Genomic DNA, 22,619 nt, shown 5'->3' on the forward strand with positions numbered 1-22,619 from the left:
GGTACAACCAGAAAAAGGGCTTTATGCAGCTCCCAGAAGGACACCCTCTCTGGCCAAGTAACCTCCACCCAAGTTCTCTCTGGTTTGACTGTGCTGGGTAGGAGGGTCTCCAACTAGCCCCTAGCCACAGCCATGGCAGACGCAAAACCTTTTTCTAAGTCACCAGTGATCACAGACCTCTCCCTACAAACTCACTCCCCAACTCTGGGGTAGAAGAGTTTGGGGAATAAGCTTGTAGGGGATTGGAACCCCCATTGACACCTCTGAGCCTCTAGCAATCCTCCTCCCCACCCTGATGCCCCATCACCCACCGCCAAAGCTTCCTTCTGGGGAGACCACTTAGTCAAGTTTCTCACCCTGTGCCTCACGGCCCCCCACTCTCCCACCATCTCTCTCAATCAGGCCTGGAGTTTGGAGGGGGACATTTGAGTCTCTCTTGGAGTTCAGGCATGGCAGAAGAATTGACATCCTCAAAATAAAAGCCCCCTTGCCAGCACCCCTCCTCCTAAGTATCTGAGTCTTTAATGTCTATAAAGGAATCTCTAAATTGTTCCCCAAATATTACTAAGCCCCATACCCCAGCCACACCAGAAGACACCCCCAAACAAGCACATATTTTTAATGCCCTGGTCGTCCTGTTTGGGAGAGGTCCCCAGCTGACCTCTTTATACCTATTCCTTAGCTTCTGCCAAGGATGTCAGGAAAGTGAATGAAGCGTGGCCAGGAGGACCCTCTCCCAATCACCCCCAACCTTTCCAAGTTTGAAGGCTCCCCACGCAGCTCCCCAACTCCACCTCCAGATTGGAGATCCCAGGGAGAAAGCAGAAGGACACCCCTGGCCACGCTTTAGCCCACGCTATACTGAGGACCCAGCTGCACCCCGGCGGCAGCACCTCTGGCCCAGGCTGGGCTGGGGAGGGGGCTGGGGAGGCAGCACCGCGAAGGGGGGAGATGTGGGGTGGATTCCCTTCCCTTCCCTTCCCTCCTCCTCTCTTCTCCGTTCCAACTCCCAAATTGGGGGCCGGGCCAGGCAGCTCTGATTGGCTGGGGGACGGGCGGCCGGCTCCCCCTCTCCGAGGGGCAGGGTTCCTCCCTGCCCTCCACTGGGATGGTATAAAAGGGGCCCTGGCCAGTCGTCGGAGCAGACGGGAGTTTCTCCTCGGGGTCGGAGCAGGAGGCACGCGGAGTGTGAGGCCACGCATGAGCGGACGCTAACCCCCACCCCAGCCGCAAAGAGTCTACATGTCTAGGGTCTAGACATGTTCAGCTTTGTGGACCTCCGGCTCCTGCTCCTCTTAGCGGCCACCGCCTTCCTGACGCACGGCCAAGAGGAAGGCCAAGTCGTCCCAGAGGAAGGCCAAGTCCAGGGCCAAGACGAAGACAGTAAGTCCCAAACTTCTGGGAGTTCAGGGCTACTTGGTATCGCGCCCTGCGCTTGGTCCCGGGGCTGCGGCTTAAACAGACTCGGGACGCTCCGGAGACTCGGGGATGGAAGGGAGATGGCGAAGGCTCTTCCTTAACGACCTGGGCGAGCAGGGAGCTCACCCTGGGGCGCGGGTGATGAACGCTCCCAGGAGTGGGGGGTGAAGATGGAGCACGGCGTTGAGTTGGTACCTGAGAGTCCCGAGCGCGCAACCGGGAAAGTGGGGATCTGGGCGCGGGGAGGGGGAAAGTACGTCGAAGATGTGATGGGGGCGCCGAGCTGGGGATTTGGAGCTCAAGCTGTAAAAGCGATCAGGAAGGCAGTGGGATGATTCATAAGGAAAGATTGTTTGCCCTCTCTGCAGGCGAGACAGCGTTCCCGGGGCTGCGGGGATGCTGGTCTGGGGGGGAGGGGGCGCGGAGAGGGGGCGGGCTGGAGATGAGAACTTTGGCGCGGACCGGGCAGGGCGGGGTCCTTGCGCCCCCTGCTGATCCGCACTGAGCACTGCGCCTCGCCGTCCCTAGCTTCCCGGCGCGGGAGCTGGAGCGGGAAGGCCTGGCTATTGCCAGGCGTGGACCCCACCTCTAGATCTGGGACACAGAGCTGGGGATGGGATAGCCCCTGCCTCTAAAAGAAATGACAAGTCCGGCGAACTTGGCCCCGCCCCGTCCCCATCGCTTAGCGTTGCCCGCCACCTCGTGGCCGTGCGGGTAGCTGCTAGCGCGGTGGGCGTGGCTAAGTAACCATCACTATTTGCGGACTTTTTGGTTCTTTGGCTAAGAAGTGACCAAGAGGCATTGGATGGCTTTGAGGGGGCTGGGGGTAGCCCCGAGAGCAGGCTTTTAAGATGTCTGGGCGCTGGAAGTCAGGGCGTACCCTACTTTCAAGGTATATTTCAAGTCTCTGGGCGGGACCCCACTCCAATCAGCCCCGCCCATTGTCGTAGCCCCGCCCACGCCATCCCACCTGCCCGACGAACGGGGGCGGACTGACATCTGGGCCGCCCTTCTCTCCTCCCACCGCTCCCTGCGAGCCTCTCTCCCGATGGGGCCCCTCCTCTTCTCTCCCTCCTCCTCCCCCCCACGGCTTTTTATTTCACTTGGCTTCAGCGCCAATGGGCTGAGGTTGGAGTTGGAAGCAACCGCGGCCTAAAGCTTTGTTTAAATTCCTGGGAACTGGAAAGAGTTACAGCCGCCCTGGCCGGGAGCCTCGGCGCTGTCACTGGGGCTGATGAGGAGCAGACGAGCTTTTAAGGATATGGGAAAAGGGGGGAGGGGAGGGAAGTGGAAAATCTAAGTGTGTGTCTTAGACAGAGGGGAAGGACAGATAGGGTTGGGGTCCCTGGAGCCCCAAGGCGGGGGTCTCGGGCGCTGCTGACAGCCCACCCCTTCCCCACTTGCCCCAGTCCCACCAGTCACCTGCGTACAGAACGGCCTCAGGTACCATGACCGGGAAGTGTGGAAACCTGAGCCCTGCCGGATCTGTGTCTGCGACGACGGCAAAGTGTTGTGCGATGACGTAATCTGTGACGAATCCAAGAACTGCCCCGGCGTCGAACCCCCCGAAGGCGAGTGCTGTCCTGTCTGCCCCGACGGCGCAGGTACAGCTCAGCTCCGGGGCTGGGGTGGGGGAGGTCGGGGCGCTCCTGCGCCCTGCGTCTTGTAGCAAACCCTGCCTCTGACCCGCATCTCTTGTCACCCTAGAGTCAGTTACGGACCAAGAAACCACAGGAGTCGAGGTAATCCTCTGTCCTCGACTTTTACCAACCTTCCCGTGACTCTTTACCGTCCTCCCTTCTCTAACTCAGCCTCTTTTTGTTTCTTCTTCCCCAACCTCATAGGGACCCAAGGGAGACACTGGCCCCCGAGGCCCAAGGGTAAGCCTTGCGCTCTCTCGGCTGTGGGGGGCTGCACGTGGGCGTGGCTCCTGGCCAGCGCTCACCCTGGCCCGCCCTCTCCCCTGCAGGGACCCGCAGGCCCCCCTGGCCGAGATGGCATCCCCGGACAGCCTGGACTTCCCGGACCTCCCGGACCCCCCGGACCTCCCGGACCCCCTGGCCTCGGAGGAGTAAGTGGAGGGTCGGGACACCCATGGGAGGCCTTGTGTGTCCTCTCTCCCCTGTTTTGTTTTTGGTTTTTGCCAGATGGCATAATTTAACATTTTGCATAACTTAAAACTTACAGAAAAGTTGCAAGAGTAGTGCAAAGAACTCTCACATACCCTTCACAGTTTGTCACATTTCCTTTGAGCCTCTGTTTATGTGTACACATCATTATTTTTTTTCTGATCCTTTTAAGAGTAAGTTGCTGATATCATGCCCCTTTGCTCCTAAATATTTCAGTGTTTTTCCTAAGAACAAGAGCATTCTCTTGAGTGACCATAGCACAATAATTAAATTTAGGAAATTTAACATTGATCCAATACTGTTAGCTAATGTACAGTCCATATTCAAAGTTCAAAAATGTCCCAATAATGTACTTTATAGAATTTTTTCTCCTGACCCATGGTCCCATCCAGGATAATGAATTGTAGCTAATTGTAACGTCGCTTTAGTTTCCATGAATGTGGAGTATTCCTCAGACTTTCTTTGTTTTTCACAACACTGAAAGTTTCTGAAGAGTCCAGTTGTCCTATAGAGGCCTGTTGTTTTGTAGCCTGTTCCTCAATTTGGGATTGTCTGATTAGATTCAGGCGATGCATTTTTGCTGGGACTATTTCACAAGCAGTATTGTTGTCCAGTGTTATTGTACATCACATCAGGAAGAACATGATATCAGCTTTTTCCATTATCAGTGATCTTCTGTCTGACCCTTGTTTTTTTCTAGAACTTTGCTCCCCAGATGTCTTACGGCTATGATGAGAAATCAACCGGAATTTCCGTGCCTGGCCCCATGGTGAGCCACCAGGGGGAGCGCGAGTGATGGAGGAGAAGTAGATGTGGCTCCAGAGGAGACTGGCCAGTGTTGACATACGGGGCTGGCATAGATGGCTTGGGCAGTAAAGACCACTTCTGGGACCTTAGCGTCCCAAGAGGAAGTAGGACAACTAAGTGGTCCCAACAGGCACAAATGGGAGGTCACAAGACTAGACCATGTTGTGCTTTTCTGCAAAGGGAATCACCATGGTCCCTTTTTCTTCTCCTTCTCTAGGGTCCCTCTGGTCCTCGTGGTCTCCCTGGCCCCCCTGGTGCACCTGTGAGTATCTGAGAGGTCTTCGTGTATCTCCTTGGGCTTTGGTCTTTTGGAGGGAAGATTGGGACAAGGGAAGGGAAGGTACTCATAGATCTCTTGGTGTGATAGGAAAAGGATGGCCTTCCCTTCTAACCCCACACCTCTCTCCTTGTTCTCCAGGGTCCCCAAGGTTTCCAAGGTCCCCCTGGTGAGCCTGGCGAGCCTGGAGCCTCAGTAAGCACTCTCTATACAGATACTCCCTCTACAAACACAGCTTCTCCTATTGAAGGACCCCCCCAACCCTGGGTCTTCCTCAACTCCTTCCAGCCCCAGCCTTCCCTTTCTTCTTTCCTTATCCTGGGGATTCTAACCACCTCTCCTATCTTCTCTAGGGTCCCATGGGTCCCCGTGGTCCCCCTGGCCCCCCTGGCAAGAACGGAGATGATGTAAGTAGCCCCAACGAGAAGATACCATGTGACCCCATGGACGCCATGGTTGCATCACATAATGGCCATTCCAGTGCCCCCACCACCTTTGGGGGTGATGCCCAGAGGCAGGAGGGCAAGTTCTCCCTGATGCATGGCACTGCCCTTGAACAATGACCTTCACCCTTAGTGGGGTGTGTTCCCCCAGCTCCCCAACAGGAAGACTGTTCCTTCCCTCACCCCAGCCACCTTAAAGCAATCCCCACTGGTCCCTCAGGGTAAACTGGTGTACAGATGGTGAGATTAAAATGCTGGTGACAGAAATCAACAGAAATTCCCTTGGAGGGACTCAGATTTCACCAAACAAAGGTTTCACAGCAAATTTAAACTGAGCTCTAGACTCAAAGATAAGATTCTGGGCTCCTAAACCTGACTTGCAACAATCCCAAGAAGACAGAGACCTTGCCCACTTTTTACAGCCCCAGAGCATGTGGGCATCATGGCCTTTTCTCTTCCTCACAGGGAGAAGCTGGAAAACCTGGCCGTCCTGGTGAACGTGGGCCTCCTGGGCCTCAGGTGAGCAGGGGCTGCGGCTGGACCCCGGGCTTCGCAGCACTGGGGCTTCATCTGGGAGCTGGGGCCACAGTGGTGCATTCTAATGGCCCTTCCTTGTTTTCCTTTCCTTTTCTCTCCAGGGTGCTCGGGGATTACCCGGAACAGCTGGCCTTCCTGGAATGAAGGGACACAGAGTAAGTCCCCTTTGAGTCATCTAAGATCCCAAAGTCCCCAGCATCCCACCTTTCCAGCCCCTTCCCCAAAGGATCCTGGTATGCATCCTGGCGGGTGGCAGCTACAGAAGTCCCAAGGGATATAGAGTTGACATCCAAAAACACTTCTCTCCCTGGCAAAGAAGTCCCTATAAAGGGATTGGGTGAGATCTTGGGCCAGTGGGGTTTAGTCTAGTTCGGAGATGGGGATGGCAGTGGTGACTTCCCAAGGCTCTTTCTCAGGTCTGGGTGGATGTCAAGGTGGTCCTCCACTCCGAAGGGTCTCACCTTGTTCCTCCTTCCTATCTCAGGGTTTCAGTGGTTTGGATGGTGCCAAGGGAGATGCTGGTCCTGCCGGTCCCAAGGTAAGAGGCTGTCTGAATGGCGTGGTCCTCCATCTGTCCCACATGAAGGAATTCCTCACTGTCTTCTCTGCTCTGTAGGGTGAGCCTGGCAGCCCTGGTGAAAATGGAGCCCCTGGTCAGATGGTGAGTGTGCCCGGTTCCAGAGGGAAGGGGGGGGCAGGGGGCAGGGGCAAGATGGAGGCTGGGGGAAGCGGCTGTCTCCCCTCTCATTTGACTTCTCTTCGTTTGATTGGCAGGGTCCCCGTGGTCTGCCTGGTGAGAGAGGTCGCCCTGGAGCCCCTGGCCCTGCTGTAAGTACTTCTAGCCCCTTGGGGGATCCCTGGGCTCCAGAAGGGGTTCCCCAGAAGCTGCAGGGACTGTCCAGCACTCAGCAGACATAACCGAGGCTTCCCCTCTCTCCTGCAGGGTGCTCGTGGAAATGATGGTGCTACTGGTGCTGCTGGCCCCCCTGTGAGTGTGACCCCTGGACCTCGTGCCTGGGAGTGGGGAGGGGTCTCAGTGTCAGCTCTCAGGGCTGACATGGAGGGGAGGAGGCCCATGTTGGTCTGAACCCCAGGACTTCTTCTGTCCCAGGTGTGACTTGAAGCTGCGCCTTCCTTCTTGCTGACATCCCCATTTCATTCACAGGGTCCCACTGGTCCCGCTGGTCCTCCTGGCTTCCCTGGTGCTGTTGGTGCTAAGGTGAGACCCTCCCCTTCTCTGGGCATGACCTGCACAGGCCAAGGGGCGGGTGTCTCCCCGCTCCCCAAACTGGAGGGACCCAGAGTGGCAAGAGAGGAGCCCATCCTCCAACACCTTTGTCCTCTGATCTTAGAGTCCTGATTCTTGGTCTCCTGCTGCTGTCTCCCCTTCCTCCTGCCATCCAGAGATAAGGTTGGGTTCCCTGGGGTGGCTTCTGACACGTCCTTCCTTCTGATCCAGGGTGAAGCTGGTCCCCAAGGAGCCCGAGGCTCCGAAGGTCCCCAGGGTGTGCGTGGTGAGCCCGGCCCCCCTGGCCCTGCTGGTGCTGCTGGCCCTGCTGTAAGTGTCTTCTTCTCAGTGTCCCCTGTGCCACTTGCCAACCTCAGAGTTCCTACCTGTCACTCACCATCCTTTCTCTGTGGCACAGGGAAACCCTGGTGCTGATGGACAGCCTGGTGCTAAAGGTGCCAATGTAAGTATCCGGCCAGGTGTCAGTCCTGCCCTGGAGCCCGCTCTCCCCCTGCTCCGTGCCCTCTGCTCCTGGGCTCAGCTGTCTGTTCTGCCTCCCTCAGGGCGCTCCTGGTATTGCTGGTGCTCCTGGCTTCCCTGGTGCCCGAGGCCCCTCTGGTCCCCAGGGCCCCAGCGGCCCTCCTGGTCCCAAGGGTAACAGCGTAAGTACAAACCTCTCCCTTCTGCCACCCCGTGCACTGGCTCCAGTGTGGCCCTCTTTTGGAGAGTGGAAGATGTAGGCCAACTGAGCACCCCCCGACTCTCGGCTTGTCTTCTGTCCCTCGCAGGGTGAACCTGGTGCTCCCGGCAACAAAGGAGACGCTGGTGCCAAGGGAGAGCCCGTAAGTCCCGTGGCACCCTCCCTGCAGCCCAGCCCGCCCTGCCCTGGGGGCTCCTTGAGGGAGCTCCAGGGAGGAATGGGAGCCCCTAGTCTTCTGGGGGAGCCCCTGGCACTGGAGGCCCAGCCTCTGGCTGGCTCCAGGGCTGGCATCAGGATGGGCCCTCAACACAGGTCGCCCCCCACTTTGCCCCCTCCAGGGCCCTGCTGGTGTTCAAGGTCCCCCTGGCCCTGCTGGCGAAGAAGGAAAGCGTGGAGCCCGAGGTGAACCCGGACCCGCTGGCCTGCCTGGACCCCCTGGCGAGCGTGTAAGTGCCCCCTAGCCACCCCTCCCTCCTTCTCTGCCACCAATGTGTCCCTGAGCTCACTGGCCTCTCCTCCCGCAGGGTGGACCTGGTAGCCGTGGTTTCCCTGGCGCAGATGGTGTTGCTGGTCCAAAGGTAACGTCTCTCTGAGGCTGGGAGGCTGACCCTGCCGCTCCCTGGGCGTCACCTTCCTCTTCCCACGCAGTCACCCCCAGCCCTAGTCATTAGTGCTCCGGGCTGTGGCTGCAGATGTGTGTGTCTCTTGTTTCACACTTGGCCTCACCTGGACTGTCCCACCCCCACTAACGGCCCTCAAAGCCCACCTGAACCAGCTGCCCCGTCTCCCCAGAAGAAATAAGAGGCTGGCCCATGGGAAAGGCCCAGACTTGAGACCCTAATTCTTCCTGTGACTTCCCCCCAACCAGGGTCCCGCTGGCGAACGTGGTTCTCCTGGCCCTGCTGGCCCCAAAGGTTCCCCTGGTGAAGCTGGCCGCCCCGGTGAAGCTGGCCTGCCCGGCGCCAAGGTGAGACCCCAGCCCTTCGGCCCGGCTCAGCCAGACCCCGGACCGTCCTGCGTGGGGTCTGGGATGAAGTGTTCTGGAGCAGGCCCAGGAATCTGCCCTCTGGAGTCCTCCCCGCTCCTCCCTCTGCCTCCTCCCCCGCCCGACTCACACCTCCCTGCTCCCCTCTAGGGTCTGACTGGCAGCCCCGGCAGCCCTGGTCCCGATGGCAAAACTGGCCCCCCTGTAAGTATCACTGCCCCCGCGCCCCTCCCGCTCTCCTCTCTGCCTTCCCTCTGTCCTCACCACCGCCTTCGTGTCTCCCGTCTGCAGGGTCCCGCTGGTCAAGACGGTCGTCCCGGACCCCCAGGCCCCCCTGGTGCCCGTGGTCAGGCTGGTGTGATGGGATTCCCTGGACCCAAAGGTGCTGCTGTGAGTAGTCAGTGAGCAGCGACGCAGAGCCGGGACGGACACTGCTGGGAGGCGAGCGAGAGTCCTGGGCTCTGGGCTCAGTGACTTACTGTCCCTTTCTGGGTCTCAGTCTCCTTATCCGCAAAATGAGACACTTCTCCAGGCTCCAGGATCCTTGCCCTGTCCCTGGGGGTGGGCATTGTCGGTGGCACTCCCCCCACACATGGGGATCGGATGGGCCTTTCATATGGTAGTCACCCCCAAATCTTGGGGGATTCTTTGAGGTTCCGAAGGAGATACCAGAGGAGGTGAGAATCCATTGCAGTGCAGGTCACAGCAGGCACAGGACAGGGAGGAGGATGGGGAGAGGCTGATGGGAGAAGGAGCCTGAAGGGGCATCTTGGGAGGAGAGGGCTCAGGAACAGGCTAAGGGGCCAAGCAAGAAAAGCCAGCAAAAGCATCCCCAGGGGCCTGCAGAGTCTTTGGAAAACAAAGTCCCCCCCAAATTCCACTTAAAGTAAACAGGAGGGACCCAGGAGGCCCCAGTGTCTCACTTCAGCTCCCTGAAGCCTAACCCTTCCTCCGCAGGGAGAGCCCGGCAAGGCTGGAGAGCGAGGTGTTCCCGGACCCCCTGGCGCTGTTGTAAGTATCTCCTTTTGGTCCCTGTCCCTTCCTGCCCCTGCCCCTGCCCCTGACATATCCCCCTCCACACAGGAGGGATGCAAGAGGCCACAGCCCCTCAGCAGGGCACCAGGAGCCGCCCTGGCTTTGTCCCCGGCCCCACCACCTGCCCTGCCACCTGCCCTGCCTCCAGCTGCGCTGGGCCTCCCCACCGAGCTCTTCCTTACTCTCCCCCGCAGGGTCCTGCTGGCAAAGACGGAGAAGCTGGAGCTCAGGGAGCCCCCGGCCCTGCTGTAAGTGTCCCTGATAGGCAGACACCCCCTGTCCCTCCTCTCGGCCTTGCTGTGACCACAGCATTCTCTCCACACAGGGTCCCGCTGGAGAGAGAGGTGAACAAGGCCCTGCCGGCTCCCCCGGCTTCCAGGTGAGGTCTCATGGCTGTCAGGGTGCTGGGGGAGGGTGGGGGCACAGAAACGCCTCTTTGTTCCCTTCCAGACCCTAAACCCTCCCTCTTTCCTCCCCATTTCCCACCTGCAGGGTCTCCCTGGCCCCGCTGGTCCTCCCGGTGAAGCAGGCAAACCTGGTGAACAGGTAAGAGTTAGCCACCACCCAGAAGGGTGGGGGATGCAGGGCACACAGAGGGACAGGCCCCTGCTCCTAGCTAATCAGACAACCATCAACTAGAGGGATCAAGGTTAGACACCAGGAAGAACTTCCTATCATGAAGGGAGCTACACAGAGGGAAGCAGGATGCTGCATGGCTCTAGTCTGGGTGACTTTTTTCCAGAGCTGCTGGAATACTCTGTGACTTGCCTCCGCCCTTCTGATCACAACTCTTGGTACAAAGTTTGGGGAGAGGGGCCTTTGTCACACCCCAAGGAGGAATAGAGGGCTGTGCAGGATAATCCCAGTTCAGTGCTGAGAGAGTGTCCCTTTCTAATCATGGTCCCCGAGGGCCAGGCCCCAGGAGGAGGGACAGGAGTTCTTTCTAGTGGGGTGGCCCCAGGTGGAGTTTGCTCACTGCCTGTTCCTCCCTATCCTTCAGGGTGTTCCTGGAGACCTTGGTGCCCCCGGCCCCTCTGGAGCAAGAGTAAGTAGAACCCCTTGCAGTGTTCCCGTAAGATGCCTTGTGCTTGGCCCTGTCTCTGGAGCAGCTGTCACATGCCCTGTCGTTCTCTTCTAGGGAGAGAGAGGTTTCCCCGGCGAGCGTGGTGTGCAGGGTCCCCCTGGTCCTGCTGGTCCCCGCGGGGCCAATGGTGCTCCTGGCAACGATGGTGCTAAGGTGAGGCCAGCACGACAGGGTCTCCAGCAAGCAGCCTGGGGACCAGGTCTTGCCCCTCCTGCAGCGGGGATGGCTGGCTGTGACCAAGCCATGGAGATGCAGGAGGGCGGGAGGCAAGACCAGGGTGGGGGCCCACATGCAGGCTCAAGTCTGGGCTATGGGTCTTCCCTCGTAGCTGGTGCCTGTCTTTGGCCTTGGAACCAAGCCTGCGAGAGGGGGCTTGGGGCTATGACCCACGCCAGAGACCCCAGGCCTCACTCCAGTCTTCTTTGTTGTCACATAGGGTGATGCTGGTGCCCCTGGAGCCCCTGGGAGCCAGGGCGCCCCTGGCCTTCAGGGAATGCCTGGTGAACGTGGTGCAGCTGGTCTTCCCGGCCCCAAGGGCGACAGAGTAAGTTCAGCCTCCCGCTCTCCTGAGCCCTTCATGCTCCCGTTTCTCTCCTGGCTCTAGATCCCTCAGCGTCTCTCCTTCTCCCTGGATCTTTCCCTCTTCTGAATTCCCTCTTCTTCTCTCTGGCCTCTGTGCTGATGAATCCTCTACCTGCGGTCCAGGCCTTTCTCTCCCCGTTAGTTACCATGGTGATGAGAGGTGGAGGCATCTCCTTGGTGGAGGCTCCCTGTTCATCCTGCTACACAAGTCAGGGGCCTCCTAACCTAGAAGCCCCAGAATCCTTTCTGGGGAAAAGGACCTCAAGTGGTCCCAGACATAAGTAGAACACTGTAGGTCACCTCCTCGCCCCACACTGGAAGTCTCAGGCTTTTCCATGTCTTTAGGGCGATGCTGGTCCCAAAGGTGCTGACGGTTCTCCTGGCAAAGATGGCGTCCGTGGTCTGACTGGCCCCATCGGTCCTCCTGGCCCTGCTGGTGCCGCTGGTGACAAGGTGAGGTGGCCACCTCCCACCTTCTTCCCTAACACACAGCTTCCCCAGCAAGCCTAGAGTGGGGGAGGTCCTGCCAAACCAAGCTGGTGACCCAGGAAGCTGGAGGGACCAGGAAGGAGGGGGAGGCTCTCCTGAGGTCACCCGCCAGGAGTACCAGGGCACAACCCTGACCCTGAGTCTCTCATCCCTCCCTCTCAGGGTGAAACTGGCCCCAGCGGTCCTGCTGGTCCCACTGGAGCTCGTGGCGCCCCTGTAAGTACAGAACACCCAGTTAAGACCCCACACTTGGCCCTTCTCTCCCTTCCCCTTGACCTCTGGCCCTGACTCTGCCCCACCCCCGGCGCACCATTCCACCCATCCCACCTTCCTCCACGTCACGGCATCTCTCGATTTGCCTCCTTTGCTTCTAGGGAGACCGCGGTGAGCCTGGTCCCCCCGGCCCTGCTGGCTTCGCTGGACCCCCTGTGAGTACCAAGACCCCTTTCATCTCCCATCACCACCTGGGACCAGGGACCTTGAGGGCCTGAATGAGGACAGAGGCGTCAGCCTGAGTCAGGGGAGAGGGTGGAGAGGGGTTTTTTCCTATCTTCCGGCCTCTAGTCCGTGCACCTCCCCCAGCCCGCAGAGCTGCCCGCCTCCCTCCCTCACTCACCACCTCCCTCTGCCCCCAGGGTGCTGACGGCCAGCCTGGTGCTAAAGGCGAACCTGGTGATGCTGGTGCTAAAGGCGATGCCGGTCCCCCTGGCCCTGCTGGACCCGCTGGACCCCCTGGCCCCGTTGTGAGTAGCTCATCGTCTGGGCCCTGAGATGCTGCAGGCCGGGACCCTGGACCAGCCCAGGCCTGACGCCTCTCTGCTCTCCTCCAGGGTAACGTTGGTGCTCCTGGACCCAAAGGTGCTCGTGGCAGCGCTGGTCCCCCTGTGAGTATCACCCGCCTCTCTGCTGAGTCTGTCCCCAGCCGGCGTCCGGCGGTGAGGGCAGCCAGGTCAGGTGAGTTAGCTGTCCTCCCTCTGACTGCCCCTGTGTTCTCTTCTGCTAGGGTGCTACTGGTTTCCCTGGTGCTGCTGGCCGCGTTGGTCCCCCCGGCCCCTCTGTAAGTCTCTATGGTGGAGGCCACTGCTCTGGGTCAGGGGCGGCAGGCTCAGGCTGTCAAGGGGACAACTGAGGCCTCGGTGGTGCTCTAGAACCCACTGGAGTCTGACATCCCCTCTCTCCCAATCCAGGGAAATGCTGGACCCCCCGGCCCACCTGGCCCCTCTGGCAAAGAAGGCTCCAAAGGTCCCCGTGGTGAGACTGGCCCCGCTGGACGTCCCGGCGAAGTTGGTCCCCCTGGTCCTCCTGGCCCCGCTGGCGAGAAAGGCTCCCCTGGTGCTGACGGGCCTGCTGTAAGTGCCAGCTCAGATCTCTGCAGCTTCTCAGGCGTCCTGAGCTAGGGGTTGTCCCCTGTGCTGATGTAAGTCACCTCACTGTCGTCTGCCTCCCACAGGGCGCTCCTGGTACTCCCGGACCTCAGGGTATTGCCGGACAGCGTGGTGTGGTCGGCCTGCCTGGTCAGAGAGGAGAAAGAGGCTTCCCCGGTCTTCCTGGCCCCTCTGTGAGTGCCCCCTCACCTTTGGGGACCCCAAGCAAAACCATCACAGGACTTGGAGGGCACAGGGTGGGGATGGGGCACCAAGGAGCTCAGATTCAGTGGAGACGACCTGGGAGGCTCTAGGGCCCTCCCTCACCCCAGCCCTGGCCTGACGCTTTCTTCTCCCTTAGGGTGAACCCGGCAAACAAGGTCCTTCTGGAGCAAGTGGCGAACGTGGTCCCCCCGGTCCCATGGGCCCCCCTGGATTGGCTGGACCCCCTGGTGAATCTGGACGTGAGGTGAGCAGTCCCCAGCCCCCGTGCCAGTGCCCTCGGCAGGGCCATTTTGGCCTTGGCCTGCGCCTCCCTCCCCTGCTGACTCTCCGCTCTTCTTTCCCCCGCAGGGAGCTCCCGGTGCCGAAGGCTCCCCCGGACGAGACGGAGCTCCTGGCCCCAAGGTAAATGGCCACACCAGGGGCCACAGCCCTGCCCACCGCTTCCCCACCCAGCCCGGCCTTTGGCCACGGCTGACCTGCACCCCCTGTTCTCCCATCCCAGGGTGACCGCGGTGAGACAGGCCCCTCTGGACCCCCTGGCGCTCCCGGCGCTCCTGGTGCCCCCGGCCCCGTTGGCCCTGCTGGCAAGAGCGGCGATCGTGGTGAGACTGTAAGTAGCTGGGCGCAGCTCCCTGCTTCTGGCCTGGCCTAGAGGCCCAGGGATGGACGTCTGACTTCCCCCAGGCTGGGGAAGCAGGGAGGTCTTGCAAGACGGCCAGGCCCTCAGCCTCCCCGAGAAAATTGAGCTACAGCTCAGCCTCGAGGCCCTCGTCCCAGCCAGCACCCCATCTCCCCCGAGGAGTGGAGTTGGCCCAGCTCTGGGGAGGTTACCTGGGGCCAGGGGAGATGCCACAGTGGGAAGGATGTGGGGAGAGAGGGTCCAGTTGGTCTCATCCCACAGCTCAAGCCGTGCGGGACCCCAGCCTCGGCCTCCCCTGGCCAGGCCCTAACACTCTCCTTGCTGTCCCCAGGGTCCTGCCGGTCCTGCTGGTCCTGTTGGCCCCGCTGGTGCCCGTGGCCCCGCTGTAAGTACCCTGCTGTGTCTCCCCTGCCCTCAGAACCCTTGTGAGGATGTCGACAGTGTCCTGTCCGGTGCTGGCAGAACTTCCACCTGACAGCCTGTCCCCTCGTCTCTTCTAGGGACCCCAAGGCCCCCGTGGTGACAAGGGTGAGACAGGCGAACAGGGCGAAAGAGGCATAAAGGGTCACCGTGGCTTCTCCGGCCTCCAGGGTCCCCCTGGCCCTCCTGTGAGTATGCTCAGCCTCTCCCCAGTCCCCGTGCTGTGTGTGTGATGGTCGGGGGGAGCCTTTGCCTCAGTTTCCCCCTCTGGGTAGTCATTCTGACTCCTCCCTAGTAGGGACTGGGGTCTAAAGATTTATGGGCATTTCCAAGTCTCTTCTGAGAGGGCGAGGGGTGCACAGAGAGGGAATGGGGGGTATCAGCCTAAGGACACCCCGGGGCTAGATTTCCAGGATAATGAGGCGGCTTGGACTGCCCCTTGCCTCCCCAGCCAGCTCCCAGCTGCATTTGACCCACACTGGGCCTGAACTGCCTTTGTCTCTGTCCTTCAGGGCTCTCCTGGTGAACAAGGTCCCTCTGGAGCTTCTGGTCCTGCCGGTCCCCGAGTACGTCATACCTTCAACTGATCTCCTCTTCCTGGGCCCCGGGGCCCTTTGCCTGGGACCCGGGCATCGCTCGCCTCTCTGGACAGGGCACGGGCGAAAGGAAGAAGGGTCCTGAACAAGAAGTGTGATCCAGCCTCAGCCTCCCCACGCCCCGCTCCTTCCTCCCACGCAATGTCTGCTGGCCCAGCCCCGGGAATGAGCCCGGGCCAGCAGGGAGGGTGGTGGGCTTCTCTGCCGGAGTTGGGGTTGCCTCAGGCTTGCTGGTGGGCTTCCTCTAACCAGTCTCCCCCTCCAGGGTCCCCCTGGCTCTGCTGGTGCTGCTGGCAAAGATGGACTCAACGGTCTCCCCGGCCCCATCGGGCCCCCTGGTCCTCGCGGTCGCACTGGTGATGCTGGTCCTGTTGTACGTAGCCCCTCAGCCCCTCTGCCTCACAGCCCTCCAGCCCCAGAGCTCTCGGACGCCGGTAATCCCCACTCTCCTCCTCCTCTGTGCAGGGTCCCCCCGGCCCTCCCGGGCCCCCTGGTCCTCCTGGTCCTCCCAGCGGCGGTTACGACTTCAGCTTCCTGCCTCAGCCACCTCAAGAGAAGGCTCAGGATTCTGGCCGCTACTACCGGGCCGATGATGCCAATGTGGTCCGTGACCGGGATCTCGAGGTGGACACCACCCTGAAGAGCCTGAGCCAGCAGATTGAGAACATCCGGAGCCCCGAGGGCAGCCGCAAGAACCCCGCCCGCACCTGCCGTGACCTCAAGATGTGCCACTCTGACTGGAAGAGCGGTGAGGGCCTGCCCTGGCTGCCCCCTTCCTCCTCCTCCTGCCGTGCCAGGGTCCCTATGCCAGGGTCCCATGCCCACACATGCCCCACCTCCCGTATGGTGCTGGCTGCCCATCCCCCTGACTCCCCCTTGCCCGCCCTACCTCAGGAGAGTACTGGATTGACCCCAACCAAGGCTGCAACCTGGACGCCATCAAGGTCTTCTGCAACATGGAGACTGGTGAGACCTGCGTGTACCCCACTCATCCCAACGTGGCCCAGAAGAACTGGTACATCAGCAAGAACCCCAAGGACAAGAGGCACGTCTGGTTTGGCGAGAGCATGAACAGTGGATTCCAGGTGCGTGAGCTGGACCCTAGAGCCACTGTCAGGAGGTGGGCTAGCCCAGTGCCAGGAAGGGGCATGAAAGCCTGGGGTGGACTCCATCTCGGCTAAGTGTTCTGGATGGAGCTGAGCTGGGGGCAGGGGTCCTGGGTCCTAGACACTGGCTCAGACACAGGGTGCCTGTGGGCACACGATGCCCCTTCTTGATGTAGGGGTTCACTGGGCTGCTCTCAGGAGAACCCGGGCAGGGAGGCCAGGACTGGAGGCTCCCGCATGGCCATCAACTCCTCACTCTGCGCCCTCCTCCACAGTTCGAGTACGGTGGCAAGGACTCCGACCCTGCCGATGTGGCCATCCAGCTGACCTTCTTGCGCCTGATGTCCACCGAGGCCTCCCAGAACATCACCTACCACTGCAAGAACAGCGTGGCCTACATGGACCAGCAGACCGGCAACCTCAAGAAGGCCCTGCTCCTCCAGGGCTCCAACGAGATCGAGATCCGGGCCGAGGGCAACAGCCGCTTCACCTACAGTGTCACCACCGACGGCTGCACGGTGAGTCCCCCGAGGCCCCGGGCAGGGACCCCTCTCTGGGCTCTGGCTCTTTGGGCAGTGCCTGCTCTCCGTGGCTGCCACCTGGTAACGCCCCCCTCCCCTTGCCTCCGCCTCACCCCAGAGTCACACCGGAGCCTGGGGCAAGACAGTGATCGAATACAAAACCACCAAGACCTCCCGCCTGCCCATCATCGATGTGGCCCCCTTGGACGTTGGCGCCCCAGACCAGGAATTCGGAGTCGACGTTGGCCCTGTCTGCTTCCTGTAAACTCCCTCCACCCCAATCTGGCTCCCTCCCACCCAATCCACTTTCCCCCCTCCCCAGAAACAGACAAACAACCCAAACTGAACCCCCCAAAAAGCCAAAAAATGGGAGACAATTTCACATGGACTTTGGAAAATATTTTTTTCCTTTGCATTCATCTCTCAAACTTAGTTTTTATCTCTGACCAACCGAACATGACCAAAAACCAAAAGTGCATTCAACCTTACCAAAAAAAAAAAAAAAAGAATAAATAAATAACTTTTTAAAAAAGGAAGCTTGGTCCACTTGCTTGAAGACCCACGAGGGGGTAAGTCCTTTTCTGCCCGTTGGGCTTTATGATCCCCCAACGCTGCCCTTTCTGCTCCTTTCTCCACCCCACCTTGGGGCCTCCCCGCCACTGCTCCCCAAATCTAAGTCTCCCCGAAAGACACAGGAAACAATGCATTGTCTGCCCATCAACCAAAGGCAATGCCGAAACACCCCAGTGGCCCCACCCCCAGCCCACCCAGCACCCCCAAGCCCTGGGGGGACCTGGAGTTCTCAGACTGCCAAAGAAGCCTTGCCACCTGGCATCCCCACGGCCCCTGCAACACACCCCTCTTCGTTTTTTGAGGGGGCCATGCCCGGGGAGCCACCGACCCCCAACCAGGTTTGGAGGAGAGTCAGGAGGGGCCACGACAGAGCAGAAACATCGGATTTGGGGAAAGCGTGTCGATCCCTCGTGCCGCAGGGCTGGGTGGGAGAGATTGTTCTGTTCCTTGTGTAATTGTGTTGCTGAAAGACTACCTCGTTCTTGTCTTTATGTGTCACCGGGGCAACTGCGTGGGGGCGGGGATGGGGGCAGGTTGGAAGCCGCCTCGTTTTATATCAAAGGTGCTACATCTCTGTGACGGGGCGGGGTGGGGAGGGAATCATTGGTGCTATAAAAGTGGAGATGCCCCCCCAGGCCAGCAAATGTTCCTTTTTGTTCAAAGTCTATTTTTATTCCTTGATATTTTTCTTTTTTTTTTTTTTTTGTGGATGGGGACTCGTGAATTTTCTAAAGGTGCTATTTAACATGGGGGGCGGGTGCCGAGGCTCCAGCTCTCCACCCTCTCTCCACTGCCTCTGGCTTCTCAGGCCTCTGCTCTCCCCACCTCTCTCTCCTCTGAAACCCTCTCCTCCTGCAGCTGCATCCCACCCTCACCGCCTGGCTCCTGGTCTGTCCTGCGTCCTCTCTCGGCTGGGTTTCAGAGACAACTCCCCGAAGCACAAAGCAGTTTTTCCCCCTAGGGGTGGGAGGAAGCAAGAGACTCTGTACCTATTTTGTATGTGTATAATAATTTGAGATGTTTTTAATTATTTTGATTGCTGGAATAAAGCATGTGGAAATGACCCAAACTTATCTGCTGTGGTCTCCTAATTTCCTTCCTTGGAGTCGGGGGAGGGGGCTTGTTGGGGGGTGGGCTTGCCTCCCATTTACTCTCCCCCTTCTCTTCTAGATCCCTCCATAGCCCCCCTTTCCTCTTGCCTTTCTTATGCCTTAAACTTTTTCCTTTCCTCTTTTGTTCTTCTGTCTCTTGCCATTCTTGCATGTCTCCCAAATCCTCGTCTCCCCTGCGATGCCACACAGGCAGCCCACGGGTGCAGCAACGCACACGTGCACACACACACGCACCCTTCCCTTCAGATCCTGGGTTGCCCAGACCTCACACCCACTCTCCCCTCGACTCCCCTCTGCCGTGGGCACCCTGCAGAACTGGGGGTGGTGGGGGACAATGCACATGGGCACCGGGAGCCTCGGGGTGCTGGGAGGGTCAGGGACACAGAGCTGGTGAGGAGGACAAGGCCCCTCCTTGGACAAACGTGGAGGCCATCTGGCCTCTGCTCCCTCTCGCCCCCGTGAGCTCCTGCCGAAGGAGCAGCAAGCCTTACAGCTTGAGAGGGGGTCTGCTGAGCCCGGTGGGGAGCCCAGCTCCCTGGCAGTGAGTTGGAGAGCTGTGGTTCAGGGGCTCACAGGGTGCTCTTGGGAAGGACAGAGGCCAGGCCTTGCCCAGCATGGCCTGGGTCCCTCTTGGCCTTCTGAGACCCCCGGGAGGGGTGGCCTGGGGGGCTCAGCCCCTGCCTTCTGCCCACTCCTTTTCCTTTTCCTTCTTTCTTCTCAAATTCTTTCTTCTCCCTCCTCTCTCTTTTCGCTCCCCCTCTGGCTGCCCCTCCCTGCCTGCCTGAGAACCTGAGGCCCCCAGAGGGAAGGTGACAGTTGGTTCCCCAATCTCAGGGAATGGGGACAATGGTGTATGGTCAGCAGGGGACAGAGAATCCAAAGCATCAGAAGCCTAGAGCAAACCCGGCACCCTGAGACTGGGAGGGAAAGCCCGTGTTCCTCCCTGAGGTCTACAGAGAGAGGGACAGTGTGGATGCCGTCCTTCGGCAGTGCTGACGCCATGGCTGTCAGAAAGTATTCATGGCTATTCATTATGGCCCTTAATAATTCATCATTAGCACTTCTGCCACACTTAGGACACTGGAAAGGGAATTAGTCCAGAGCAGAAGAAATTACGGCAGACAAATGAAGGCTTATTCATACGCAAATTGACCGAAGTCATGTTGTGACCACTGCTCTGTGGATTAATGCATGGAGTGCCTGTGATGGCTGCCTGACACACTGTGCAGGTAACCCCCACCTACCTGGGCCCCCGGGCCCCTGGGAGGGACCCTGGCTGTCCAGGCCCCATCCCCACCTGCCCCACTAGAGGATCCAGAAACATGCTGAGCCACCCAAGCCTCTCCCTGGACACTGCTCACCATCCGGGCTCACTGTCCCCTCTCTGTCCTCATCTGTCATGCCAACCAAAAAGGGTGACCTCAGTTCCCACAAAGGCACCACATTTCCCCACTTCCAGGCCTTTCTGGATGCCCTGTCCTGTGCCTAAAACGATATCCCTGCTCTCTGCTTGCCCAGTGCTCAAGTGTCTCACCATCCCCCATCCCCCCGTCCAACCCAGCTGAGCTCAGCCCTTCCAAATTCCTACAAAGCTGACCTTGGCCCTGCATCCCGGAGACCGTCACCGTCACCGTCACCGTAAAGAGAGAGAAAGCGAGCTGGGTCGTCCCTCAGGCGAGAGTGTGGTGCTGCGTGTGCCTTGGACACAGAGGTGAGCAAGTGTGCGAGGAAGAGCAGGTGAAAACCAGCCCACGCGGGAGCCAGCGGCGGTGCGGGGCTCAGGCCAGCGCTTTCTGCAGCAGCAAAGGTGTCCCGCAGCTGTGCTGTCCAGGGTGGGAGCCACCAGCCAACCGCCGCCATGGAGCCCTTGAAATGCGACTAGTGCGACTGAGGAATGCGATTTCTACTTTTATTGAATTTTATTGCAATTAATCTTACTAGCTACATGTGGGACAGAGGCCACCGGATTGGGCAGCATAGTCCTACACACAGGAGTGAGTCTGCTTCTCACCACATACGTACAAATCTGCACTCAGGTGTGTGAGTGTGGGTGTGCACACGTGTGCCTGTGGGTGGGCGCACGCCCGAGGGTCGGGGCAGCGGCGGTGACAGCCTGTGTGTCAGTGCCCTGAGTGCGGCTTCACATCTGTGTCACGTGGTGTGGGTTGGCATGTGGTTTCGGTGCCTGTGAAGGACAGGAGTAGAGGGGGACAAAGGGGCCATTGTGCCACGATCCCGGCTCAAGCCCTCCTTTCCGCTGACATCACAGCTGCCCTAAATACGGCCGCCCAGGCCGGCTCCCCGAGACCCTCGCTGCCCCCTGCGCAGTGGCACAGAGCCTGCTGTTCCCAGCGCCGCTCTGCCGGGCTCACCTTTGTCTCCTCTGTGAGGAGAAGGACCATGTTCCTGTGGCTGAGTTTTCAGTCAAATCCAGATGGAAAATTCTAGAAAGGGAGGAGGCTTCGTTTGGATTTTTTGTTTTTGCTGCTCTTTGGGAGCCCAGGTCCTGGCAGGATTTTCTACAGCTGGAATGTGGTGGAGTTTCCCTCCATCTTTTGCCCTCAGCAGCTTAACCCTCCAAGACTGTCGCGGAGGGACGGAGCTGGGTGGGGCGGAGGCGAGGAGAGGTCGAGGGAGGGCACCGGGCTGGGTGCCTCGGCGTGTGGGGGGACGAGGGGCAGTGTGTGGCGCGTGGGGTCGCGTGGCAGACGGGGTGGCTGCTCACAGGGCCAGTGCCCATACGAGGAGGCCTGCGCGATGGCGTCTGGGGAGAGAGGTGAGTGCCGCCGAGTGGTCCCCGCGTGGGTCTCCTGGGGGTGCCTGTGAGGAGGAAAACGTGCCCCCCACCTGTGAACAAACGCATCTGTGTTCACAGGGGGCCTACACCGGGGCGCGTGTGAGCGTGTGTTTGCGTGTGTTGGGGGCGGCGGGCGTCTGTGAGGGCAGCTTCCCCGCACGCCTACGGCAGTGGAAGTGATGCTGTGTGAACGATGAGCACCCGTGGATCATGGCATCTGGGACACATGTGTCACAAGCATGACAGAAGGCAGAGGAGAATCTGTCTGTGTGAACGGAGGCGGATGGGGGTGAGCACGGAGGAGTGTGGGAAAGACGAGGAGAGGCTGGGTGTGGGAGGACACTGCCGTCCTGAAGTCCCTGACCCAGCGGGAGCCCTGGTGCTGGGGACAGGCTGTGTCTCCCTGTCCCCTTCCTCCGTTGTGCTCCAGAGGGCTCCAAGTCAGGCGGAGGGCATGTCGCCGGACCGGAGGCAAGAGCTTGGGAGAGGGAGGGCCCCTGTCCAGGAGGGTGCTGGGTCCTAACGCATGTGGCGAGTTCAACACTTCGCAGAGGCTGTGGAAGGCAAAGCCAGGAGGGAGGTGGGTTTGGGTGTGTGCCGGTGCGGAGAAAGGGGATTTTCTCTGCAAAAGACAATGGGAGGAATTGGGAAGGGGGTGCTCCAGGAGAAGGGACAGAGAAGAGAGGAAGAGGTGGCTGAGAACCATGGTGGGGACCGGAGCACATTTTAGAACAAGGAGGCCACGTGTTCAAGTTCCAGGTGAACTCGCTGCTGTGCGGTGCACCCCGCGTGCAGAGGCCTGGTGCTCTGCAGACAGCAAGAGAAGGGGCTGAGCCGTGGGCGTGAGCTGGTCGGGGTGGGGAGAAGGGAGGAGCCATGCAACCGGCACTGCCTGATAAACATACAAAGACAGCCACATTATGTAACCTTCCATTTTCTAACATTTAAAAAAATCAAAAGAAATAGGTAAAACTAATGTTAATGATGTCTTTTATTTAACCCAATGTGTCCCAGAGTAAGATCATTGCATCCTGGAGCTGACGGCACATCTCAGCGTGGACTAACCATGCAGCGAGTGTTCCGGGGCCACGTGTGGCTGGTGGCTGCCGTCCTGCACAGCGTAGCAGCAGCAGGTGGCAGATCCGTGCCAAGGACCGTACGCATTTAGGCCTCCACCCCAAATTTACAGGGACAGAGTGAACTTTTCACAAGGTGCAGATGGAAATGGAGCCTATTTAGTCTGGATCTTAGGGGGCAAGGAGACCCCACGGACCTCTGGCCTTGGCGGGATGGTGTGAGTGCCCGCATGTGGTAACGTCTCCATTCCTGGGAGCTGCCAGAGAGCCCCGTTCCCACTAATTCTTCCAACAGCCCCAAGGCAGTTGTGATTATCGTCTTATGAGTAAGCTGTCAGCTGGCTGAGTCCTGCTCCGGGGAACTGTGAGTCCAAGGGCTGAGGCCAGCTGTAGGGGTGCCCTGTGTCCCCAGGTCTGGTGGACGGAGAGATGCTGAGGAAATGTCTGGAGAGCCAGGCCACTCGTGGGAACCAT

The 22,619-nt window shown here is 59.6% G+C and overlaps 1 protein-coding gene across 1 annotated transcript; it reads left to right on the forward strand.

The window, feature by feature from the left end:
- Positions 1-1,141: 1,141 nt before the first annotated feature.
- Positions 1,142-18,229, forward strand: COL1A1 (collagen type I alpha 1 chain). Its single transcript, XM_069482403.1, has 51 exons — positions 1,142-1,383; positions 2,829-3,023; positions 3,127-3,161; positions 3,264-3,299; positions 3,389-3,490; positions 4,249-4,317; positions 4,573-4,617; positions 4,774-4,827; positions 4,986-5,039; positions 5,541-5,594; positions 5,714-5,767; positions 6,097-6,150; positions 6,229-6,273; positions 6,387-6,440; positions 6,556-6,600; positions 6,778-6,831; positions 7,072-7,170; positions 7,259-7,303; positions 7,404-7,502; positions 7,629-7,682; positions 7,879-7,986; positions 8,065-8,118; positions 8,409-8,507; positions 8,676-8,729; positions 8,817-8,915; positions 9,483-9,536; positions 9,755-9,808; positions 9,886-9,939; positions 10,053-10,106; positions 10,561-10,605; positions 10,699-10,797; positions 11,081-11,188; positions 11,572-11,679; positions 11,878-11,931; positions 12,090-12,143; positions 12,351-12,458; positions 12,546-12,599; positions 12,719-12,772; positions 12,903-13,064; positions 13,166-13,273; positions 13,441-13,548; positions 13,653-13,706; positions 13,807-13,914; positions 14,276-14,329; positions 14,445-14,552; positions 14,877-14,930; positions 15,226-15,333; positions 15,426-15,708; positions 15,855-16,045; positions 16,342-16,584; positions 16,706-18,229. Exons 1-51 carry the CDS (start codon positions 1,260-1,262, stop codon positions 16,850-16,852), a joined length of 4,413 nt encoding a protein of 1,470 aa, XP_069338504.1. The 5' UTR covers positions 1,142-1,259; the 3' UTR covers positions 16,853-18,229.
- Positions 18,230-22,619: the final 4,390 nt, after the last annotated feature.

The sequence above is a fragment of the Eulemur rufifrons genome, chromosome 9 (genome assembly GCF_041146395.1).
Source record: "Eulemur rufifrons isolate Redbay chromosome 9, OSU_ERuf_1, whole genome shotgun sequence".
Taxonomy (NCBI): domain Eukaryota; kingdom Metazoa; phylum Chordata; class Mammalia; order Primates; family Lemuridae; genus Eulemur; species Eulemur rufifrons.